The sequence below is a fragment of the Rhizophagus irregularis genome, chromosome 26, assembly GCF_026210795.1.
Source record: "Rhizophagus irregularis chromosome 26, complete sequence".
Classification (NCBI taxonomy): domain Eukaryota; kingdom Fungi; phylum Glomeromycota; class Glomeromycetes; order Glomerales; family Glomeraceae; genus Rhizophagus; species Rhizophagus irregularis.
In genome coordinates, this window is record NC_089454.1 from 632696 (window position 1) to 653870 (window position 21175).

The 21175-nt window shown below is 26.5% G+C and overlaps 9 protein-coding genes across 9 annotated transcripts; 3 read left to right on the forward strand and 6 right to left on the reverse strand.

Moving 5' to 3' along the window:
* Positions 1 to 341: 341 nt before the first annotated feature.
* OCT59_017303 (uncharacterized protein) lies at positions 342 to 1666 on the forward strand (the record flags this gene model as incomplete). Its single annotated transcript, XM_025322377.2, has 4 exons — positions 342 to 608; positions 686 to 805; positions 896 to 1344; positions 1429 to 1666. The coding sequence occupies 4 exons, from the start codon at positions 342 to 344 to the stop codon at positions 1664 to 1666; spliced, it is 1074 nt and encodes a 357-aa protein (XP_025166432.1).
* A 1003-nt stretch (positions 1667 to 2669) lies between these two features.
* On the reverse strand, positions 2670 to 3913 carry OCT59_017304 (uncharacterized protein). Its single transcript, XM_025322378.2, has one exon. The coding sequence runs from the start codon at positions 3733 to 3735 to the stop codon at positions 2848 to 2850; it is 888 nt and encodes a 295-aa protein (XP_025166433.1). The 5' UTR covers positions 3736 to 3913; the 3' UTR covers positions 2670 to 2847.
* A 1753-nt stretch (positions 3914 to 5666) lies between these two features.
* OCT59_017305 (uncharacterized protein) lies at positions 5667 to 6365 on the reverse strand (the record flags this gene model as incomplete). Its single annotated transcript, XM_025322379.2, has 1 exon — positions 5667 to 6365. One exon carries the CDS (start codon positions 6363 to 6365, stop codon positions 5667 to 5669), a length of 699 nt encoding a protein of 232 aa, XP_025166434.2.
* Positions 6366 to 7394: 1029 nt separating this feature from the next.
* Positions 7395 to 8249, reverse strand: OCT59_017306 (uncharacterized protein). The gene has a single exon (XM_066137404.1). The coding sequence runs from the start codon at positions 8207 to 8209 to the stop codon at positions 7520 to 7522; it is 690 nt and encodes a 229-aa protein (XP_066003993.1). The 5' UTR covers positions 8210 to 8249; the 3' UTR covers positions 7395 to 7519.
* Positions 8250 to 8655: 406 nt separating this feature from the next.
* OCT59_017307 (uncharacterized protein) lies at positions 8656 to 12007 on the reverse strand (the record flags this gene model as incomplete). The annotated part of the gene is made up of 3 exons (XM_025322380.2): positions 8656 to 9063; positions 9157 to 11919; positions 12005 to 12007. 3 exons carry the CDS (start codon positions 12005 to 12007, stop codon positions 8782 to 8784), a joined length of 3048 nt encoding a protein of 1015 aa, XP_025166435.2. The 3' UTR covers positions 8656 to 8781.
* Positions 12008 to 13943: 1936 nt separating this feature from the next.
* On the reverse strand, positions 13944 to 14225 carry OCT59_017308 (uncharacterized protein; the record flags this gene model as incomplete). Its single annotated transcript, XM_066137405.1, has 1 exon — positions 13944 to 14225. The coding sequence occupies one exon, from the start codon at positions 14223 to 14225 to the stop codon at positions 13944 to 13946; it is 282 nt and encodes a 93-aa protein (XP_066003994.1).
* A 995-nt stretch (positions 14226 to 15220) lies between these two features.
* On the reverse strand, positions 15221 to 16162 carry OCT59_017309 (uncharacterized protein; the record flags this gene model as incomplete). The annotated part of the gene is made up of 2 exons (XM_025322381.2): positions 15221 to 15852; positions 16006 to 16162. The coding sequence occupies 2 exons, from the start codon at positions 16160 to 16162 to the stop codon at positions 15221 to 15223; spliced, it is 789 nt and encodes a 262-aa protein (XP_025166436.1).
* A 2180-nt stretch (positions 16163 to 18342) lies between these two features.
* OCT59_017310 (uncharacterized protein) lies at positions 18343 to 19249 on the forward strand (the record flags this gene model as incomplete). The annotated part of the gene is made up of 2 exons (XM_025328483.1): positions 18343 to 18844; positions 18918 to 19249. 2 exons carry the CDS (start codon positions 18343 to 18345, stop codon positions 19247 to 19249), a joined length of 834 nt encoding a protein of 277 aa, XP_025166437.1.
* A 545-nt stretch (positions 19250 to 19794) lies between these two features.
* OCT59_017311 (uncharacterized protein) lies at positions 19795 to 21159 on the forward strand. Its single transcript, XM_025328484.2, has one exon. It carries the CDS (start codon positions 20052 to 20054, stop codon positions 20991 to 20993), a length of 942 nt encoding a protein of 313 aa, XP_025166438.1. The 5' UTR covers positions 19795 to 20051; the 3' UTR covers positions 20994 to 21159.
* Positions 21160 to 21175: the final 16 nt, after the last annotated feature.

Sequence of the window (21175 nt, forward strand, 5' to 3'; positions counted from 1 at the left end):
TTATTTTCGATTTTTTTTTATTTGTCGAAAGATATTGGTTCCAAATCATTTTTTATTCAGAGTTCCACACTATGTAATATTATGCAATCAACATTCGGATTTTTGCGGAAGCGCAATTTATTGATCACAAAATTAGTTACAATTGTTTAAGTCATCAAATTTTTTTATTTAAGAATGAGTAATCTTCTTTTCATGGTCTATTCTATTCCTCTCATTTTTTTTACCTCCCATTTCTTTCTCAATTTTATGTATAGTCGAGAAAAAAAACTTACTTTCGGAAGGAATAACTCATATCTAATCATATCATTCAAAAAACCCCGATAACAAACAAATTACCCGAGATGCCGCCTTCGAAAAATAATTATCGTTCTTCTCAACCTTCACAAAACAAGACCAATTCACTTTCATCAGCTCCACCATTGAAAACTCTTCCTCCACAGCCAAACATATCTCAGCTTGAAAATTTTGCTTTAAGTGCTTTGGCTCCTAGTATGGCTGTTGTTTTTACTTTACCTTTTGATACGGTAAAAGTTAGGATGCAACTTCAAGGGGAAGTCAGAATCATGAAAGATGCTACTGGAAAAACAGTTCGTGTTGCTGCTGAAAAGGTAAATATCGTTCGATCTTAAAGTCACGTGATCTGCAAATTATGGTATTTACGTTAGTGATCTATTAAATTATACAGGTCTATAAAAGTAGTTTCGATTGCTTGTGGAAAACTTTCAAATACGAAGGAATTCGTGGACTTGAAAAAGGTTTAGTTCCTTCGATTTTAAAAGAAAGTTCAAAAAACGTATTTCGCTTGGTGAGTTGAACTTTTTGAAATTTAAGAAATACATTTTATTTTTCGATCCGGTATACAATTTAAATTAAACAATATAATTATCATTTTCAGGGACTTTATGATCCAATACTTTCGGTCCTTCATCCTAAAAACGATGCTACTTCATCATCCTCTGCTCCTGCTTGGAAACGGATGCTTGCCGGTGGTATCTGTGGTGCTTTAGGAGCTGTATCTGCAAACCCCTTCGAGCTCGTAAAAACACGTTTGCAAAGTACAGCTGCTGGCGCTATAGCGGTAGGAAATCAGTATGGATATGTTTCGGTGTCCTCAGCGTTACGTCAAATTATGACAAAAGAAGGCGGTGTACCGGGTCTTTATCGTGGATCTATGATATCTGTATATCGTGGCATCTTGGGTAGTGCGGCAAACTTATCATCCTATACAATGTTGAGAGATTATGCCCTACGGGAAGGTTATTCAGAAGGTGTTCCGCTTGATATGGGATGTAGTTTGATAAGTGCGTTTGTTAGTGTCGTTTTTATGAACCCTTTGGATGTAGTGTAAGTATTTGAACGTATATACATTATATATATTGAAGTTTTTTTTTCAAATTGTAACAATTTTATTGCTCTATTTTGTAACAGGAGGACGCGTTTATATAATACCTCATCAATAAATCGTCAGTCGATCTTTCGCACAATTAAGACAATCGTAGAGAACGAAGGATTGAAATCTCTCTACAAAGGTTTTGGCACACATTTTATGAGAATTGGACCTCATTTCTGTTTGACATTTGTATTCTTAGAACAATTGAAGAGAGGCGTAAAACAAATTAAACTAGAAGAATATCAACGTAAACTCCAACAACCTCATTATTCATAGAAAAAAAAAATGGATGAATCGAAAAACTGTTTTTTCTTAGAAAATTTATATTATTTAATTTAATTACACATAATTTTCGTGTAATATAATAATAATTTATGCAAAATTCTTAATATCCACTGTACAAATTTTTAAAAGTAAGCTTAAATTAATTAAATTAATTTATTAAATTATTGTTGTTGAACTTGGTTGTAATATGAAATTGTATTAAGATTTTTTTATATGCAAGATAATAAAATAAAAAAATTTTTTTTTTAAATGTAATTATGTGTAATAATGTGTAATAATGTGTAATAATGTGTCAAAATCGATTCTGTCGTGTTATGTCAGATGATCATGATAAATTTTTTTGATTATACAAATGACTCACTCAGATGACTCACATCAAATTTTATTACATGCATTTAAATAGATTGAAACGTTATTATGCACTAAGCTTTTTGTTTCATTCTAGGCTGAGAGTTTATAAAAATAAATTATTAGGTTTGCCGGTTTGCCGTTTACGGACTTTCTATCATTCTGGTATGGCTTGTTGTATTTGTTGTAATGTTGACGATTTTGGCTATGCTTGTACTTTTGAGGAAGCCAATTTTGTGTGATGCCTTACAATTATCTGTCACATAGTATATTGTATATAGTCAGATTATGTAACTGACTTTGACAACAAATCACGAAGCTAATTCATTAATAAATACGTTTTTTTTTTACTGCAGTACAAATATTGAGGCAAATTCGATTAAAAATCAATCTGAATCTGTATCGAAATATCGGTAATTTAAGTAATTTAAAATTTAATTATACATATATAATATATATATGCACAGTACATTGTATATTAAAATATAAATTAACATTATTCAAAACTAATAAAAAAAAAAAGTAGAGCGCCTAGGAGAAAGCCTAAGAATTGTTCGTACATTAATCAACACACATTCCATAATCTTTTTTTTTTAAATAAGAAAAAAAATATTAAGTAAATAATTAAAAATTCAAAATAATGATTACTATATTATCATGATAATTTTTTTAAATTTCATTCAGAAATTCTTTTATTAACTTGAATTCTAATTATGTATAAATATATATATATATGTAAATGAATTTTAAAATCAAAGAAAGAGTTTGACCCTATATACTATACACACTGATCACAAGTTGAAAGAATTAATCTACAAATTAATTTAGGTAAGTGAAGGACTTGAAGGACTATTGCTAAGAGCGGGAGTAACAGTTTTATTAGTATTGTTAGATTGTGAATTATCACCACGTATTTGAGGTAATTGAGTTATTATAACAATTACGATGATGATAATTATTAAAATAAAAATTACAAGACAAATCCATTTCTTCTTCCTTGCAGCTTTTGCAAGAAGAGTCGCTTTTCCCAATTCTTGAGTCGTTTGTTCAGTTTTTTCAGCAATTGCTTCCGCATTCTGTTCAATATTGATAATAGTTTGATCTTGAGCTTCAACTTGAAGGTGTAATTCTTGAAATAAAGCAGCAAGTTCAGCGATGGTATTTTCAATATTTTTAATATCTTCATGACGTTTTTGTACCTCCTCTAAGGCATTTTTAGCTTCATTTGTTTTTAATATAGCATGTTGAAATATTGGTTCAGAATCGGAATTTGATACATAATCATCAATTTCTTGTTGAGTTGCATTTGGATTCACAACTTTATATTGTCTTGCCATACGATCTTTGGTTTGTTTCATAAAATCACTTTCAACTTGACGATATTCTTCTAATACATTAGACAACTTTGTTCTTAAATATTCATATCTTTGCTGTCTTATACCAAAATTTGGGTCCGATGAAGGAACACGAGCATTTTCATATTGAATTTTTTTAACACGATCTTTACATTCTATAAGTAAATTTCTTGTATTAGCTATAATGTTTTCTCTTTCTCTGGCTGCAGAGTTTGATGTTGATGTTGAAGTACTATTTAATATTTGTCCTTGAAATTCTTGAATTCTTGTAATATTCGATTTAGCATCGGTTATTCTTTGTTCGATTTCCGTGGTCTCACTTAAGAATCCACCAATGTTACTGTCAATACCTGACATTATTACTTTATTATTTCCTTTTCGTGGTTTGTTTTGGTTTTTTTTTTAAGGGAAAAAGAAGAAAAAGATATATATATATAGATAATTTTTTTTATTTACTTAACTAAATTTTTTGTTTATTAGGGAGATTTTTTTTTTGTTAAATAATAAAATTAAATTCATTCAATTCCGAAAGCTTAAAAAAAAAAAGAAAAAAAAAGGAAATTAGAAAAGAATTGGCTGAAAATGATAAAAACATTCCTATATATAAATGTCACAATAATTATTAATATAAGGAAATATGACGACTAAAATCGGCATGGGACGATCTTAAAAAAAAACTCCCTTGATATTTTCCAAAAATAACCTTTTTTCTTCTAATAAGGGAAAAGATTATCGAAAATTCCCTTTTTTTTTAAATCGTTTATTCACTCAATCAATTAACTTGTGTGTAACTTTAAAGATGGGACGACTTCCGATTAACAATGATATATACGCATTTCACTAAACTTTTTTTAGTTATAGAACATTCTATTTCCGTGTAATGTTTCATAACATGATATTGAAATTTTAGTTTCACGAATAAAACTAAACGAACTTATTTTTATAAAACTTAAAACTAAACCATCTTAAAAATCGTTTATATTACTCGGCGTTACTTGGCAGTTAGCATAGGGTTGATTTCGGAACTTTCCCAAAAGATCTAGGCATTAGCTAGACACTTGGCAATTGGCATTATTGTAATACAGATGCATAATTTATTTATATTTCCGATATTTCCGAGTAAACTGAAAAAAAATGTATTATTTGCATTGGTTAACGCCGATCTGTGACGAATAATTGGTGACAAATATTGTTTCACAAACTTAAAAAAATTAAGTCGGCAACATACATAATGAAAACAAACCGCTTCCATCACGTGATACGGTGATAGTTAACCGTCACACAAGTACTTCAGATTTAAACAATGTTACATACATCAATGCCTACCCATCGTTTGATTGATTTGATGGATATCTAATTTCCAAACATCAGGATTATCAAAATTGCGTTAAAAATCTCAAATCTTTGTGGTTTGGGCAATTTGTTACTTTAACCGGCAATTGGTCGGATTCTTTAGTTGATGTAAAGTTAAAAACTTACTACACATTCATTCAAAACACCAATTCTAAACAATTCAAGAGTCATACGAAACAAATAAATAGTATTTCTTTTGGACGCACGCATGTCTTCTACACGCTTCGCAAAAATAATATTATTAATCTCATGAAAGTAAAGTGTTTATATATATATATTTCTTGAATTATTGGCTTCGAGTATACTGTAATTATCGAATCAAGAAAGACTCGGAAGCAAACATCAGGAAGTCTAGAAGGGTAACTCCTTTTAAAAGATTATATTAATAAAAATTTTAATATTAAATTTATTGATAACCAATAGTATAAACTTTATCACACCTTAAGAAGATTACAGATTAATATAAGTATGTAAACAATATAATTTACTTAAATATTAAATATATTAAGAGCCAATTCGTGAGAAATCGGTATTATTTAATAATAAATTTTGGGAGGAGATAACACTTCTATAACTCAGCATCTAATGATTGTAGAAGTATGAAGTGCAGCTCATTGGATTTCGTCTTACTGAGACGAATTGAATGGTATCTCTCTAGATCTGATAGATTGATGAAATCTTATAATATTTTTAAGCGGCTCAAATCTGCTTAGTACAAAAATATTATAAAAAATCGTGATACTTTTGAGCATATAAAAAAGTGTCTTTTATTTTCAAAAAAGTTCTTGAAAATTTGCTAAAAGATACCTAATTGATATATTATGGATTTATTTTATAATATATTTTAATGTTTGTTATCTTATCCCTAGTGGTTGCCGATTTCTTTGCGGATCATCAATAAATCACGTCATCATCAATAAATACGTCATCAGATGCTATGATAATACACAATAATCATTTCCTACATCTTGTACATTTTGTTCATGAAATTCGTGAAAATCTCGCGATAAAGCAGCAAGTTCGGCGACGGTATATTCGATATTTTTAATATATTCATTACGTTTTTGTAACTCTGCTAAGACTTGTTTAGCTCCTTTTATTCCATTTATTTTTAATAAAGCGAGCAGGGATATAAGTTGAGAATCAGAATTTGATATATAGTAATCAATTTCTGGTTGAGTTGCCTTTGGGTTCCAAGTTTTATATTGTTTTGTCATACAATCTTTGGTTCGTTTCATAAAATCACTTTCAACTTGACGATAATCTTCTAATACATTACACAATTTTGTTCTTAAATATTCATATTTTTGTTGTCTTGGACCAAAATTAGGATCCGATGAAGGAACATGAGCATTTTCATATTGAATTCTTTTAATTTGATCTCTACATTCTATAAGTAAATTTCTTGTATTAGATACGAATTTTTTTCGTTCTTTACTAGTTGCTGATGTTGATTCGTTATATAATATTTGTCTTTGAAGTTCTTGAATTTTTCTAATGTTCATTTTAACATTAGCTAATTTTTGTCCAATTTCAATGGTTTCATTTAAGAATCTATTAATTTCATCGTCAACACCTATATCATCTTCATCTTCTTTTTGTGTTTTTTTTTTGGTTTTTTTTAAAAGACGCATACTATGATTTTTTTTTAATTAAAATTTTTTTGTTTTCTAGGAATTTTTTTTTTAATTAAATAATAGAAATAAAAAAGAAATAAAAAAGGAAAGTAGAAAAGAATTGGCTGAAAAGGATTTTCTAGGAAGTTTTTTTCATTAATAGTGAAATACTAGGGGCAAATTACAATTATTTTTTGTTAGTAAATGAAATTTGAAGTGTATAGTAAAATTCACAATAAAATTTTTATTTACTATTCAATTTTATTAAAGTATGATTATATTATCGATTATCATTGCTGATTTTAATAAAATGTATAAATGATGTAATGTTGGATTCCAAACTGAATTGTGAAAATCATCATATTACACTTACCCCTTATTTCTATTCTGTATTATAATAAAAATAAATTCATATTCCACTTTCCTTTTTTATTTCTTTTTTACGTCCGAAAAAATTAGTTGAAAAAGATTTCTAGGAATTTTTTTGTTTCATTAATTCGTGATTAACACAAGAATCGGTGAAATACTAGGGGGCAAAATCAGCACCGGATGACGTAAATTCAACTAAAGATCGGCACTCTCATAAAAAAAATTCCCCCTCGATTTGCAAATAAGCGGCAATTGGTTAATTTAACCGACAATTGGTTACTGGCAAACTGGTCGAAATGTCACTGGATTCTTCCGCTTACGGACCGTTTCCCGACAGGACATTTTCCCGACCAACGCTGGCCGTTCGATCACGTGTTAGTGCATACCTCTGGCCAAACTCGTCGGGCAAATGTCTTGTCGGAAAATCATCCGTCATATATATATATTCGGGAAATCGTGCCGTAACGGGATTCTTCAGGTGATAAAGTTAATACCAATTCTAAACAATTCAGGAACCATACGAAATAATTACAAAACAGTAATTCCTTTTGAAAGCACGCATTAGAACGAGATGAAGGTAAATTGTTTTTATGTATATGTTTCTTCGAGTAAGTACTCTTCGGGTATAATTAGAAAGATCTGAAGCATCAAACCAAACATCAGGAAGTAACTCCTTTTAAATGATTAAAATTTTAATATTAAATTTATTGAAAACATGAGGATTACAGGAAACTTTTTAGATATATTAGTATGCAAATAGTATAAATTACTTTAAATATATTAAATTCAATAAGATCACATCATCATAATAAAACACAAGCTAAATTATTTTCTGCATCTTGTACATTTTGTTCATTATTGATAATAGTTTGATCAGTTTGATCATGAAGATGTAAATCTCGAGATAAAGCAGTAAGTTCAGCGACGGTATTTTCAATATTTTTAATATATTCATGACGTTTTTGTACCTCTGCTAGGACTTTTTGGGCTTCATTTATTTCATTTGTATTTAATGAAGCTTGTTGAGATATCATAGATTGAGAATCGGAATTTGATGAATTTGATACATAATCATCAATTTCTTGTTGAGTTGCATTTGGTTTCACAACTTTATATTGTCCTGTCATACGATCTTTAGTTTTTTTCATAAAATCACTTTCAACTTGACTATAATCTTCTAATACATTAGATAATTTTGTTTTTAAATATTCATATCTTTGTTGTCTTTGACCAAAATTAGGATCCGATGAAGGAATACGAGCATTTTCATATTGAATTCTTTTAATATGATCTTTACATTCTACAAGTAAATTTCTTGTATTAGATACGAAATTTTCTCTTTCTTTATTCAACAAATCTTCTTTTATTGTTGATATATGATTATCTAATAATTGTGCTTGAAGTTCTTGAATCTTTGTAATATTCGATTTAGCATTAGTTAATTTTTGTCCAATTTCAATGGTTTCGTTTAAGAATTCGTTAATGTTTGACATTGTTATAACTTGATTGATTGTGAATTATAAAAAAAAAAAAGGTGGAGAAAAGATATATTTATATATGTACGTTTCTTTAGCCAAGATTCTTTATCCTTATCGTTATGGTTTATATAATTATAATTTCCGGATTTGTAGGGAAAAATGATATATTTGTATATATATTTATATGTACATTTCTTTATGTAACCTTTTTTCTTTCATTGATCTTTCATTGAAATAAATTCACTTCAATGAAATAAAAACGACTCCCGCAGTTTGAAATAACGAAATCATACTTTCAATACTACTTCAATTAGTGAGATCTACACATTTATGTTATTGTTCGGTTATTAATCGATTTTTATTTACCTATTTTTAGCATTTATCGGAGTTTTAAAAAAAAAACTAAACCCTTTAATGTATTGACAAAGAAAAGTTTTATTATTACATATACTTTATTTTTTTTTTTGATATTTAATATTTCCTTTTTTTTCATAATATTATTTTTATACATATATAAATAAAATATTTATCATACATTTTAAATAAAATCTAAATATATTATATATTATTAAATACAAATAAACATATTAATAAGAATAAGTGGGTTTTAATGTTATCCTATTACGATGTGTCGAATTTGAATGTGATTTATCATAAAGACCTAATTTTTGATATACCCCTCTTCTTTCTAAAAGAACGGTATTATTATTAGGTTCATTATCTAATATTTTGTTCTGATCCATTAATGCTTCATGATATCTTTTCAATGCAATACATATCTTTGCTCTTATCTTTAATAAGAATAAATTATTTTCTTGTCGTAATTCCAAAGCTTTATTCAAATCAATTAATGCTTCTTCATATAATTCCTAAAAAAAAATATTAAAAATTAATTAATAAAAAATTCAGTTATTAATATTGTAAAGGGTAACATCATTAAATATATTAAATATTATATATACCTGATCATATTTAGTAGCACCACGATAAGATAAAGCAAAAATGTTACATGGATCACGTTGTAACATTTGATTAAAATCATCAATTGCTTCTTCGAAACAACACATAGATCGATATATTTCACCTCTTAATTCAAATATAGAAATATCATTTGGTGCCAAATTTAATGCTTTACCTAGATCATTAAGAGCTTCTTCATTACGATCCATTTCATGATAAAATCTAGCCCGAATTTTTAATGCATTAACATTGTTTGGTACCATTTCTAAAGATTTGTTGATATCAGATAATGATTCAGAATCACTATCAAGAAATACAGCTTGTATTTCACCACGAATTGAAAGTGCTTTGTGATTAAATGGATTGATGCTTAGAGCTTTATTAATATCAATAAGCCCTGAATTATCTAAACAAAGCGAATGATAAAGTTTTGCTCGTTTATTAAGTATAAAGATATCATCAGGATTAATCTCTAACGCTTTGTTAAATTTAGAAAGTGCATCATCATTAAATCCCAATTTTACTAATGTCGCTCCTAGAAAGCCAAGACAAAATCCATTGTTTGGTAATTGTTGTAAAGAATAATTTAAATCATCAAGTGATTCATTAAATCTTTTCATCTTATAAAATAAAGCACCACGAATTCCATATGATATAGCATTATTTGGTGTTAATTGTAAAGCTTTTTTTAAATCCAAAAGTGCATCATCATAATAACCAATTCTTCGAAAGGTTTCAGCACGTAAATTCAAAGCGTGTGGACTTTTTGTCTTTAAACTTAAAGCGATATTTAAATCTTCAAGTGCTAAATAAGGTTTATGTAATAAGAAAGAATTAATAAATGCACGATCACATCGTGTAGAAAAACTATTTGGATATTGTTGTAATAAACAGGTGAGCCATAAAACTGTTTCTTCATATTTCTTATTATTTAGAGATTTTATTGCCTCATTATGAGCTGGATGCAATCTTTTTGATACTTTCAAAGGCCATCGAATTTTGGATAAATCATTTTGAATATTTAATCTTTGATGTGGTAAAGATTCTGATTGGATATTATAAGGATCTAAACAAGTTGATGCTGTTAAAGATCCAAAACTAAGTAAAGGAGAAAAATAATGTGGTCTAGTTGATTTTATTGCAAGAATTGGAGGAGTACCAACCAGTTCAGATGAGACAAAATGAATATAAAAATAAGAGAATATATTATGTTGAGGTAAAAAAATACATTCATTATCTTTAATATTCTGTCTACATTGAGGACAACGATATTTTGACATTACTGATAAATTAAGAAATGTTTCATAACTAATTATATGTTCACATCCAAGAATACAAAGACTTTCTGAGGGTTCCAGTGTAACCGAACAAGTCATTTCATCAGCTATCATTTCAATTAAATTTTTATTTAAAAATTCATCATGTCTATTGATTTTTGACATATGTGGTAATAAGATTGTTCCTCGAAAATTATCGAATATAGTATTATCATAATTTGATAGAGATTCTTGATATAATTTTGGTTTGATATCTGATAAAAATGACTTGAAATGTGACACAGCTTCTATATCATCCTTATTTAAATCTTGAAAGTAACGATCAAAATCTTGATCGATAATTTTAAAAGTATTACCATTTTTTAAATATAATTTAAGTAAAATTACTGTGGATTTAATTTGTATTGGAGCACTCTTAGTTTTTTGTAAGAATTCTTTAGCAAAATAATAAGAAAGTGCTAAAGTTGGCAAATGCTCACTTTCGATAATATAATTTTCAATCATATCCAAAATTCCAAATAAGAATATGATACTCTTTAATTGATATTGAGTAAGTATTTCATCATTACAAGATTTCTTACGATCACATTTTATTTCTTCAATCCAAATATTATCAGCATGCATCCACATAAATTCCATTAATAACCATTTCCCATATTTTGATATCATTCTTTTATCACCTTCATAAGACCAATTTTGAATAATCGATTTAATTTTCTTTAAAAGATAATAATCTGTAAAGAAGGGAGAAACCAAATCTCCAAAATCACAAGTATTATGTAAAGTTTCCCAAGATTGTTTTAAAGATGGAAAAGATGAAGGACCTTTCTTTCCAGAATATTCAAATGATTTCACCAAAACTTTTAAAAAATGATCAACATGAAGGTTAACTTTTCGAAATTGTAATTCATTATCACGCAAGATTTTTAAAATATTAAATATATATTCTAATAAAAATTCTAAATTATATTTGTGAATGGTTTCTTCTTTTGGAATGTAATAATTAAGAGAAGTTGCCCAAGAAACGTTGGATGAATAATTTCTATAAGATAATACATAATCTTCCAATTGATTTGAAATTACTTCATAGAAGCCAGCTCCTAAATGAAATATTTCAATATTAAAAATTACGTATTCAAGAACGGATGATATAACAATTATACGTGTCTCAAATTCTACTAGATTATCTTGTTCATAAGGTTCTTGAATATAAGTCAATTCTTCTAATAAATCATAAATTTCATTTTCAGAAAGTCGAATACTTGGATCTTCAATCATACATTTAAGAATTTTTAAACTTGAGGGATTTGTTGAATTATTTAAATCTTCAATTAAATCATAAATATTTTTTCGAATAATTTTTTGATATGAATTAATACGAACTTTTTCTAAAAATTGACGATGTTGTGATCGCATTTGTTTTGAAAACTTTTCTTTTTTATTATGGAATCTTCCAACACAATTTGGAACTTCAATAGAATCATCATCCTAAATAATAATAAGAAATATCATATATATTAATATCAATTGTTTAATTTGAATTTTTCAAAATCAACCAATAAAAACAATTTACCATTTCGTTTTTTTTTTATCTATTGTTGAAAGGGGAGAAAAAAGAAATTTCGATTGTTTTTTTTTAAAAAAAAATAGAGAGATTTTTTACTTTATATATACGATCTTTTTTGCAAAAAAAAAAATTATCCATATTTTTTTATATATTTTTATGACAAATAATTTCATCATTTATGATTATCCTTTTATGTCATAATTTACAATTAAATTAATTAAAATTTTTTTTTTGGTTAGAAAAAAGATATATTGATCTTTTTGGTTCGGGTTCACAAAAAAAATTTTTTTCCGTTATACAAAGGATATATTAGGTCGGGTTGGTTCATAATTTTTTTACCTAGATATAAAATCTTGGCACTCTTACCAAAATTATAATATAATATTATTTATTACAATATTGAGAAACGTTACAAAATTACAACATCAAATTCTTGGATTAATTTATTAATTTTTACATTTTTTCTTTGTTTTCTCTCTTTTATATGTATACGTATATTATATTCTGTTGTTTATATAAACAAAACAGGGTTGTAAATTGAATCAAACTATTATTGGAAGGTGGTAAATTATTCTCAACTTTTAGGTAAAAACTAAAAATGATGATGTAAATAATAAATTTACATAAAATTGTGAGTAAATTTATTAAAATTGCTAAATTACGCTAAAATTACATTTTCTGCCAAGAAATTACTAATATAAGAAAATCGATACGAAAGAATTTATTAAAAATATTCTTACTGATTTCATAAATGACGTCTACGGTCGTCTACGTTATTTTCGTTCAAATTCATAAGTCACATGCATGATTGAATGGATGCGTCATAGATAATAATTATAATAATTGGCAATAATCCTATTTGTCATTATATGTCACGTGCTAGGTTGAGGAACAAAAGAAGTCATGATATACCACACCCATCAATTATGCAATTATGCGGGGTAATAATCGAATCGGACATTTGTCTGCATTAGTTATAATGACCAACAATATAAATGACTGACAAAATATAATTATTTTTAAAGAGCAAGAAGAAAATTATTCTGTCAACTTTAGTAATTAATATTTTTCTTCTGGTTTTCTGGAAGAACTTCTTTTTATATATTCTAGAATTCCATTATGAAGTAAAACTACTTTTGGAAACAAATAGAATAATAATAGATTGCATATTTATTTATTCTTTATAGTACGATGTCGCTTTGAAAGATATCAATCCTCATCAGTCATCACCACCATATGTATTATATTTCATATTGTTATTATCATCAAATATACAACTAAATTCATTAATGATACTTCTTATTTCACCTATATATTGCCCCTGTTTATTTCCTTTTCTGTTAGTAGAATTCCTATCTTGATCTGATTTACATATAAAAATATTATCGTTATTATCGGTCTATCTACACCGATTCAAACCATATGACTTGGTCCAAGTTTAAACCTGAATGTTTGTCAGCAAACGTTTATTCGTTCAATTTAACAATAGTAATTTAAAGAAAGTGAATCCTAATATAGAAATTCCTGGTTTGTGTTCCTGCTGATATAACATTAAACATTGCTTTTTATTATTATGAATATCTGAAATTTATTTTATTTAAAAATCTGCTATACCATAATTAACCTAAAAAAATCCCGAAAAAAAATAAAATAAAATAATAATTTTCAATAACAGGTGATAATAAGATAATTTTAATTTTTTTCCTAAAAGATAATGCATTTTTTTCTTGAAAGTTACTGTAACACGATAACAGGGGTTGTAAGACAAGTTAAGACAAGGTTGAGACAAGGTTTTGAGACAAGGTTTGAGACAAGGTTTAAAGTTTTTTTTTTTCTCTGAGAGAAAAGTCCGTAATATACTGTATATACAAAAGATTGACATTTTTCTATACTCTAAAAAAAAAATTTTACATATTATTTAAAAAAAAAGATAATATAATAATCATTATTGTTCAGTAATTATATTTTTTTTTGACATATTATCATTATCTTTTACTAAAAGATTAATAATAGAACTCCTTTCATTATCCGTAAGAGATTTGTTTTGTAAAATAAATTTACAAGCGGCATCCCAATCTTGACGATTTTGTTCTAAAGCGATACGACAAGCTTCTTTAACAGCATTTGCTACTATATAACCACGATTTGAATCTGTAGAAGAAAATTTTCTTTCTTCTTCTATAGCTTCTTTTTTTGTAGATTTATTCATTGATTGTGAATTTGACATTTATGAATAATTTTTTTTTTTTTTTTTTTTTCTAATAAAAATTATTGAATATATTGAATAAAAGAGTAATACGTGTAATATTATAAATAGAATTATTTATTGAAATAACCTACTCAAATAATAACTATAAAATATATGATAAATTTAGAGCTTGGGAAAAAATAATAAAAAAAAAAAGAAAAAAAAAGAAAAAGAAAATTTTAGGCTAATTTAATAGGAATATCAAAAATATCAGAAATATCAGGAATAAAAAAAGTCAAAGCCATGGCCATTATAAAAAAAAAGATCTTAAACTGTGAAATCACGTTAGAATGATCTAGACTCTAAAACAAACAAAAAAAAAAGGATTTATCCGGAACCATATCACATGTATACGTAACTCAATGCAAATGATGCAATGTGAATATGTAAAATGCTGCTAGTAATAATTGTTGAATGAGCCGGCATACTTACCTTATTAAAGTAAATATATAAAATACAAGAAAGTAATAATAACTTATTAGAAAGATCTAGACCACGTCAATTATTATTATTTCGCATTCCAAAGCCACTTTCAAATTCCGGGTCGGATTTCCCGTTATGGTAAAATAATATCACTTTTTTCCGCAATGAAATTATGACAAATCACACATTTCTGCTATACTAAGATAAATTACTTTATATATCTAATAATGACTTGATTTTTTATTAAGACATCGGGAAATATTATACGGTCCGTGTCTAATTCCGCGGCTAAAACATGCATTATTGTAAAATCATGTGACAATCACAAAAAACAATGCGATTATAGTAATGATAGTCTTAATCTTCAATTTAAACATTTTTTATTTCTTATAGTCAGATCAATAAATACATATAAGTTTCATTAAGACTATCCCAATGCCCAATTAAAAAGGATTATTTAACATGTGTAATAGTCATATTTTATTAAACAACCTTTAATTGTTCCGGCCCTAACAAAATACATTTAATATCACATGACCTGTTATTATTAACTAATAACCGTTAATAGTTGGAGTTCTTTTTAACCAAATACCAGTTTGTAATTCTTTAAGTATAAAATGAGCAACATTAGCTCTAGAAATTTTCATCAAAGCAAAATTTTCATTTAATTTATAATGACCTGTTAATTCACCATTATATAATTTACCAGGTCTTATTATAGTCCAATCAAGAAAATCCGAATTTTCTTTAATATACCGTTCTTGTAGTTCTTTATCGGATATAACTTTACCCGTAAAATTAAATCCGAAAAAACTTTGTATTCTTCCAACTTGTTTATCATTCCCACTAATACCTTGAGATGTTACAACAATTATCCTTTTTACACCATAAAATTTCATTGATTCTATTATAATTCTTTGTGATCTTGAACATATATCAATATCACTTGTCCATAATGCACGCGGTCCAAGACAATTTATTATTGCATCCTGTCCTTCAACTGCTTTATTCATATCTTCTCTTGATAAAACTGATCCAGTAATTATTACAAGATTTGGATTTCGTAAATGATGACTTTCAAATGGAAGATTTTTATCATTACGAATTAAAATTGTCACATGATATGAAGCTTCAAGCGCTTGAGACATAACTTGAAATCCTAGATCCCCCGTCGCTCCCAACACTTTTAAAGAGAAAAAATTTTTTTTTTAATAATTTTTTTTTTTAAAATATATATATATAATATATACAATATATATATATATACAATATATATATATATATATTATATATATATATATACAATAAAATCATTTACATCAAAAATTAAATTTACCTAAAAGGTTTTTCCCCCTTATTGATTTTAAAATAAAATTATAAGGTCGTAATTTAATTTTAGCGCTCAATTGCTTATCTTTTGTAATCGCTAAAGGAGGTGGGAACAATATATCGACACTTAAAGATTTTCTATAAGTTTTGAAATCTCTAGACATATTTATTATAGTTTATTTTTAAGAATGATGATAAATTTATTTGATTTACTGTAAATCGCTGTATGTAAAAGTTTTCTTACAAAAAAAAAAATAAAAAGGTAAGAGGATCTTATATATATTAAAAAGAGCGCGAAACACTTGAATAATACTCAAAAAGAAAGTTACACAATAAAATACTCTTACTTTATTCGGTATAAAATAGTGATAAAGGGATTGGTTCAAGATGAGATCACAAAATAGATTATTAACATATAATATATAAATAATTTTCAAAAATATAAAATGTCACACAACATTTAAGGAACTTTCAAAACCTCGACCCACTTTACTATTTATACGTCATAATTTGTTTATTGCAAATATAAAAGTCTGTAAATTTAATAAAAATCATTTGTTTCAAAATTTAATCCTTCGTTTCATTTGTTTCAGCCTACTTCTTTTCTTATCCGCACGTAATGATTTTGCCAAGATACGTGTTACCGCAGTAATTGATATTTTTCGAAAATTCGAATAAAATTTATTATATACATTTATTTTTTTAACGAATATTTCGTTTAAAAATTAAAAGCTTCAAACAATTAAATATGACAATAACCAAATCCCCACATTTGGGATTTATATAAATTTATTTGATTCTTTTTATTTGAATTTACATTGAAATTTTATTTTTCTAGGGAATTATATTTTTTCCTTAATTCCTTAATTCATGTAAGCTGGTTCGCAAAAAACACCCCAAAAATTGAGAAAAGATTGCCATAAACTTTGCTTAAAAAAAAATAATAAACTACCGACTTCCCGTATATCACATATCGGAAACAGCCTTTTTTCGTTAAATTATTCGTATATATACATACATGTATATATAAAGTTCTAGATAATGGTCTATACAAACTAGTTTCTTTCCTTTTTAAATTGTGGCTTATATTTTTACATACATACGATGTTTACAAATGATCGTTATTCATATTCATTCCTTCCCAAATTTGGATTGTTAACACATATTATTTAAATACCCAAATTTTGTGGCAAGTGTGTATCAAATTTCAATAATTCTTAAAAATTAATGTTACGTTATTGTCGTTATTGGATATCTTGATCGAAAGAAAGAGAGTAATGTTAAATAGAGAATTTAAAGAAGAAATTCAACAACTTATTCATATTAATTCACGATTTATCACAAATGAAATTATGAGGATTCTTTTATATAATTTTCATGAATTAGAACATAATTCAACAAGGGTATCGTGATTCATGAAATTCATTGTTCAACTTTATTGGTTCACAAAATTACCATAATGGAGCGAATATTCTTTTCAAGGGATTCGGAATTTAATAATAACAAACAAGTTATATTACTTTAAGATCTACAGGACATTATTAAATGTATTGCTTAATATAATTTACTGTCATGAAAATCGAAGTAATTTAGAAGTTGTTAATCTTTTAACGCGTTCTATTTACTGTTGTAGGTAAGTAACTCATAGTATTTATGTGACACGTTCAGGGTATTGTAGGGGAAGACTTTTTCATAATACAGCTGATGTTTGTTTATCTAAAGTTCGCCTTATGGCACAATCATAACATTTCCCATTTCCCACACTAAAATCATTGCCAAAGTTATAATTAGATAACTTACTAACCAATATCTTAATACTGCCGCAGCATATGACATCATAATGATTAACTAGCGGACTTTTCGGATTTGGGGCAAACATAGTTGATGAAGGAATAAATTATCTTTATAATAATTGCGCAATAGTTCTTGTAATGCATGGCACAATTTTCATTATTTTAACAAAAAAGAGTTAGTTAAACAATGTGACTCATTTTTAGAAAAATCTAAAGCGAAGTACAAATAATTCCGATCCGATTTTTTTAAAACAATCATCGTGTGAATATTTTTGATAATCGAAACACTTTTTTTAACAAACAATCGAAATGTAAATGTGGGTCTGCTGATTCAATGATTCAATGATTGAACTTTCCATTCCGTTACGCGTAATTCCTACATAATTATGACCAATCATGTATATTAAATGGGAGTCATTTTATTCCTTTATTCCGTAAGTTAAATATAAAAACCCTACCAATTTTATTAGATCATCACAAAAAATTTTTCTTTCAAGAAAAAAAAAAATTTTTCATTCTTTGACCTATACCGATATCATTAATATTACAAAATGAAAACTTATAAAATTTGTATTATATTCGTCATATTATTTTCATTATTAATTGTCGGTATTAATACCGAAGGTGATACACCAAAAAAAGAATGTAAAGATTATTTTAATGTTTCCACATGCAACGAATGTCAAAAAGAACTTTGGGATTCTTGGTCAAATCCATCGTCATGTGGTTTTTTTATCCGACTTATTATGAATATTATTGAAGATTATGGTAATGCAGCTGAACATAATCACCTTGTTCCTTACAACGTTACTCCTTATTATGAAGCCGTAAAAGAGACTTGTGATGAAAAATTCTCTTGCAATTATGATGAAGCCGAATCATTATGGAAAAAAGTTGAGGAGAAATGTCCTAACGAATTAACAACCAAAGTAGATTGGAGCGCAGATCCTTCAACTCTTGATCGTACTGTTACTGGTGCTTACGCCACCGTTATATTCTATTATTTTGGTATTCCTGATCATGATTTTATGTGTCTCAAGACCTCAAATGGAGGTAAGTTATAACCATAAGGTTCAAAAAATAATTGAGAAATATTTCATTAAATTTATTTAAATCAATTTTTTAGAATTGTGCGGTATTGAAACAACCAAACCGTTTATTAAATGGCTTAAAGAGAAAATTCCTGAGGGAAAATTCCGACCTTCATATGATCACAAATACGTTTATAAGGAAGATGGAACTCGTATTGAAATTCCTAGAGAATTAATTTCATGTGGCGAGTGTCAACAGAAGATGGCTAAAACATACAAATATTGGCCAGTAAATCATCCATTGCCTGATTATATTGTAAAGAATATCTTTGGATCTTGGGATCATTTTAATAATTACTTTACTTGTCCTAATGATAACTCCAAAATTAAACTTAAACGTAGATTCTCACGTAGAAATATCAACTAAAAAAAATTCAGGGTTTCAACCAGATTTATAGTTTAAACCATAAATACTATCTGTTAATAGTTTACTTTAAAATTATGTATATAAATATATAAATATAATATATTATCGGTTAAAATTAATAAAGTTTTATTAGTTATTCCTTCGTCCCTATCGAGAAGGATTGCAAGATATTTATTTATTGATTGTCGGATTTACTTTCAATTAAAATCGCTAAATCGTATGATAAAAACTCTAACGTTGTTTATTTATCATCATCGGAATGTAACCCGAAATCAGACCCCAGAATTCCATGGAATTTTTAAAGTTTAATCATGTGTATGAATGAGTGTATCACATTGATACATGATTATTGGTGAAGGGGCTTATCATTAAATAACTTTTACACGTTTACAAACAAATTTTAACTATTGTATTGGTTATTTTAATGTTTTTATTATTGAAACAAACAAATGTTTGTTTGTGGCATTGGGGGTGTAAGATACGGAGTGCATTCATTCATTTGATCGATGTCAATCAAATTTGTCCTATTTGTTTTTTTTTTTAAAAAAAAAACCTATCACAATATTTGTTATTAAGAAAGCATTCACATGTTTTAATTTTATTATATTATTTTACACGAGATTTGCGGTTTAATTTGGTAAAAAACAAAATTAAATATAATAAGTTATATCTTATTATATTATGTGTGAAAAATAAAAAATAATAATAATAATTTTTTTTTTTTATAAATTTAAAATCCTTATTTTTTTTTCTTTTTTCTCATGAAAAATATAAATCTTTCAAAATTTTTAACCTAGTAATAATGATTCTTATTAACAGAAGAGAATTTTATAAGAAATATCATGCAAGTTATAACTTTTATAATAAAAGGAATGAAATAAAATATCGTAAATATCTTCGTACCGGGAATAATAAAATAAATTTTATAAATAGATTCCTTCAACAAAAACGAAAATATTTTATTTCAAAAAAATATAAAAGGGATGATAATATTATTTGTAAGATGAACTTGATGGAAAGTAAATGTTATAATTCAAAATTATTGAAAAATGAATATGGGCAGAGCCCTATTTTATTCAAAAGATCATTTATCACTTCAAAATTTCTTCTTTCATCATCATCATTGTTATCATCGTCGTCGTCATCATCATTATCATCATCGTTATCATTGTCGTCATCGTCGTTATCATCTTCAAACAATTCATCATCATCGACATCAACCGAATCAACATCAAGTATGCCAGTTGTTGTTGGAATTACAAGTGCTTCATTGGTATTTTTAGTTATTTTATTTATTATATTTAAAAGGACAAATTATGCTAAAAAATTTTCGTTTTCTTGTACAAGAAAAATTTATATATTCAACGAAGATAATAATAACAATAATAATAATAACGATGATACTAATAGAACAATTTCAAATTTAAAATATAATGACAAAATCGAAGAAATTATTAAATTACCAACTCCGGTAGTAACGATTTCATCATCAAAAAATCGTGGAAGTGTTACAACATTTAATTATAATTCAGATATTTCAATTAAAATGTATGATTCAAGTCATTATGATTTTTTGAAAACAAAAATTAATTATTTAGATCAAGGATTTGATAATTATTTTAAACCTGTTCATGGTTTATTTGATAAAGATTTAATAGATGAAATTAATGATAAAATTAAGGATGAATTTGAACTTCAATCATTTCCTGTAAATGATGTTAATTGGGAAGAATGTATGAAATAATTTAATCATTTTTTTTTTTTTAACGAAATTTTATTTTTATTTTTATTTTTTTTTAATTTTTTTTATTTTTATTTTTTATTTTTTATTTTTATTTTTTTTTTAATTTTATCATTAAAAACATTTTATTGAGTTTTGTACGATCTAAAAATAAATTTTTTTTTTTATCAAAAAAAATTTTTTTT

What these genes read in the sequence shown, in the direction of transcription:
- OCT59_017304 (XM_025322378.2), bottom strand. Translation starts at nt 3,735, where the DNA reads ATGTCAGGTATTGACAGTAACATTGGTGGATTCTTAAGTGAGACCACG.
- OCT59_017306 (XM_066137404.1), bottom strand. Translation starts at nt 8,209, where the DNA reads ATGTCAAACATTAACGAATTCTTAAACGAAACCATTGAAATTGGACAA.
- OCT59_017311 (XM_025328484.2), top strand. Translation starts at nt 20,052, where the DNA reads ATGATTCTTATTAACAGAAGAGAATTTTATAAGAAATATCATGCAAGT.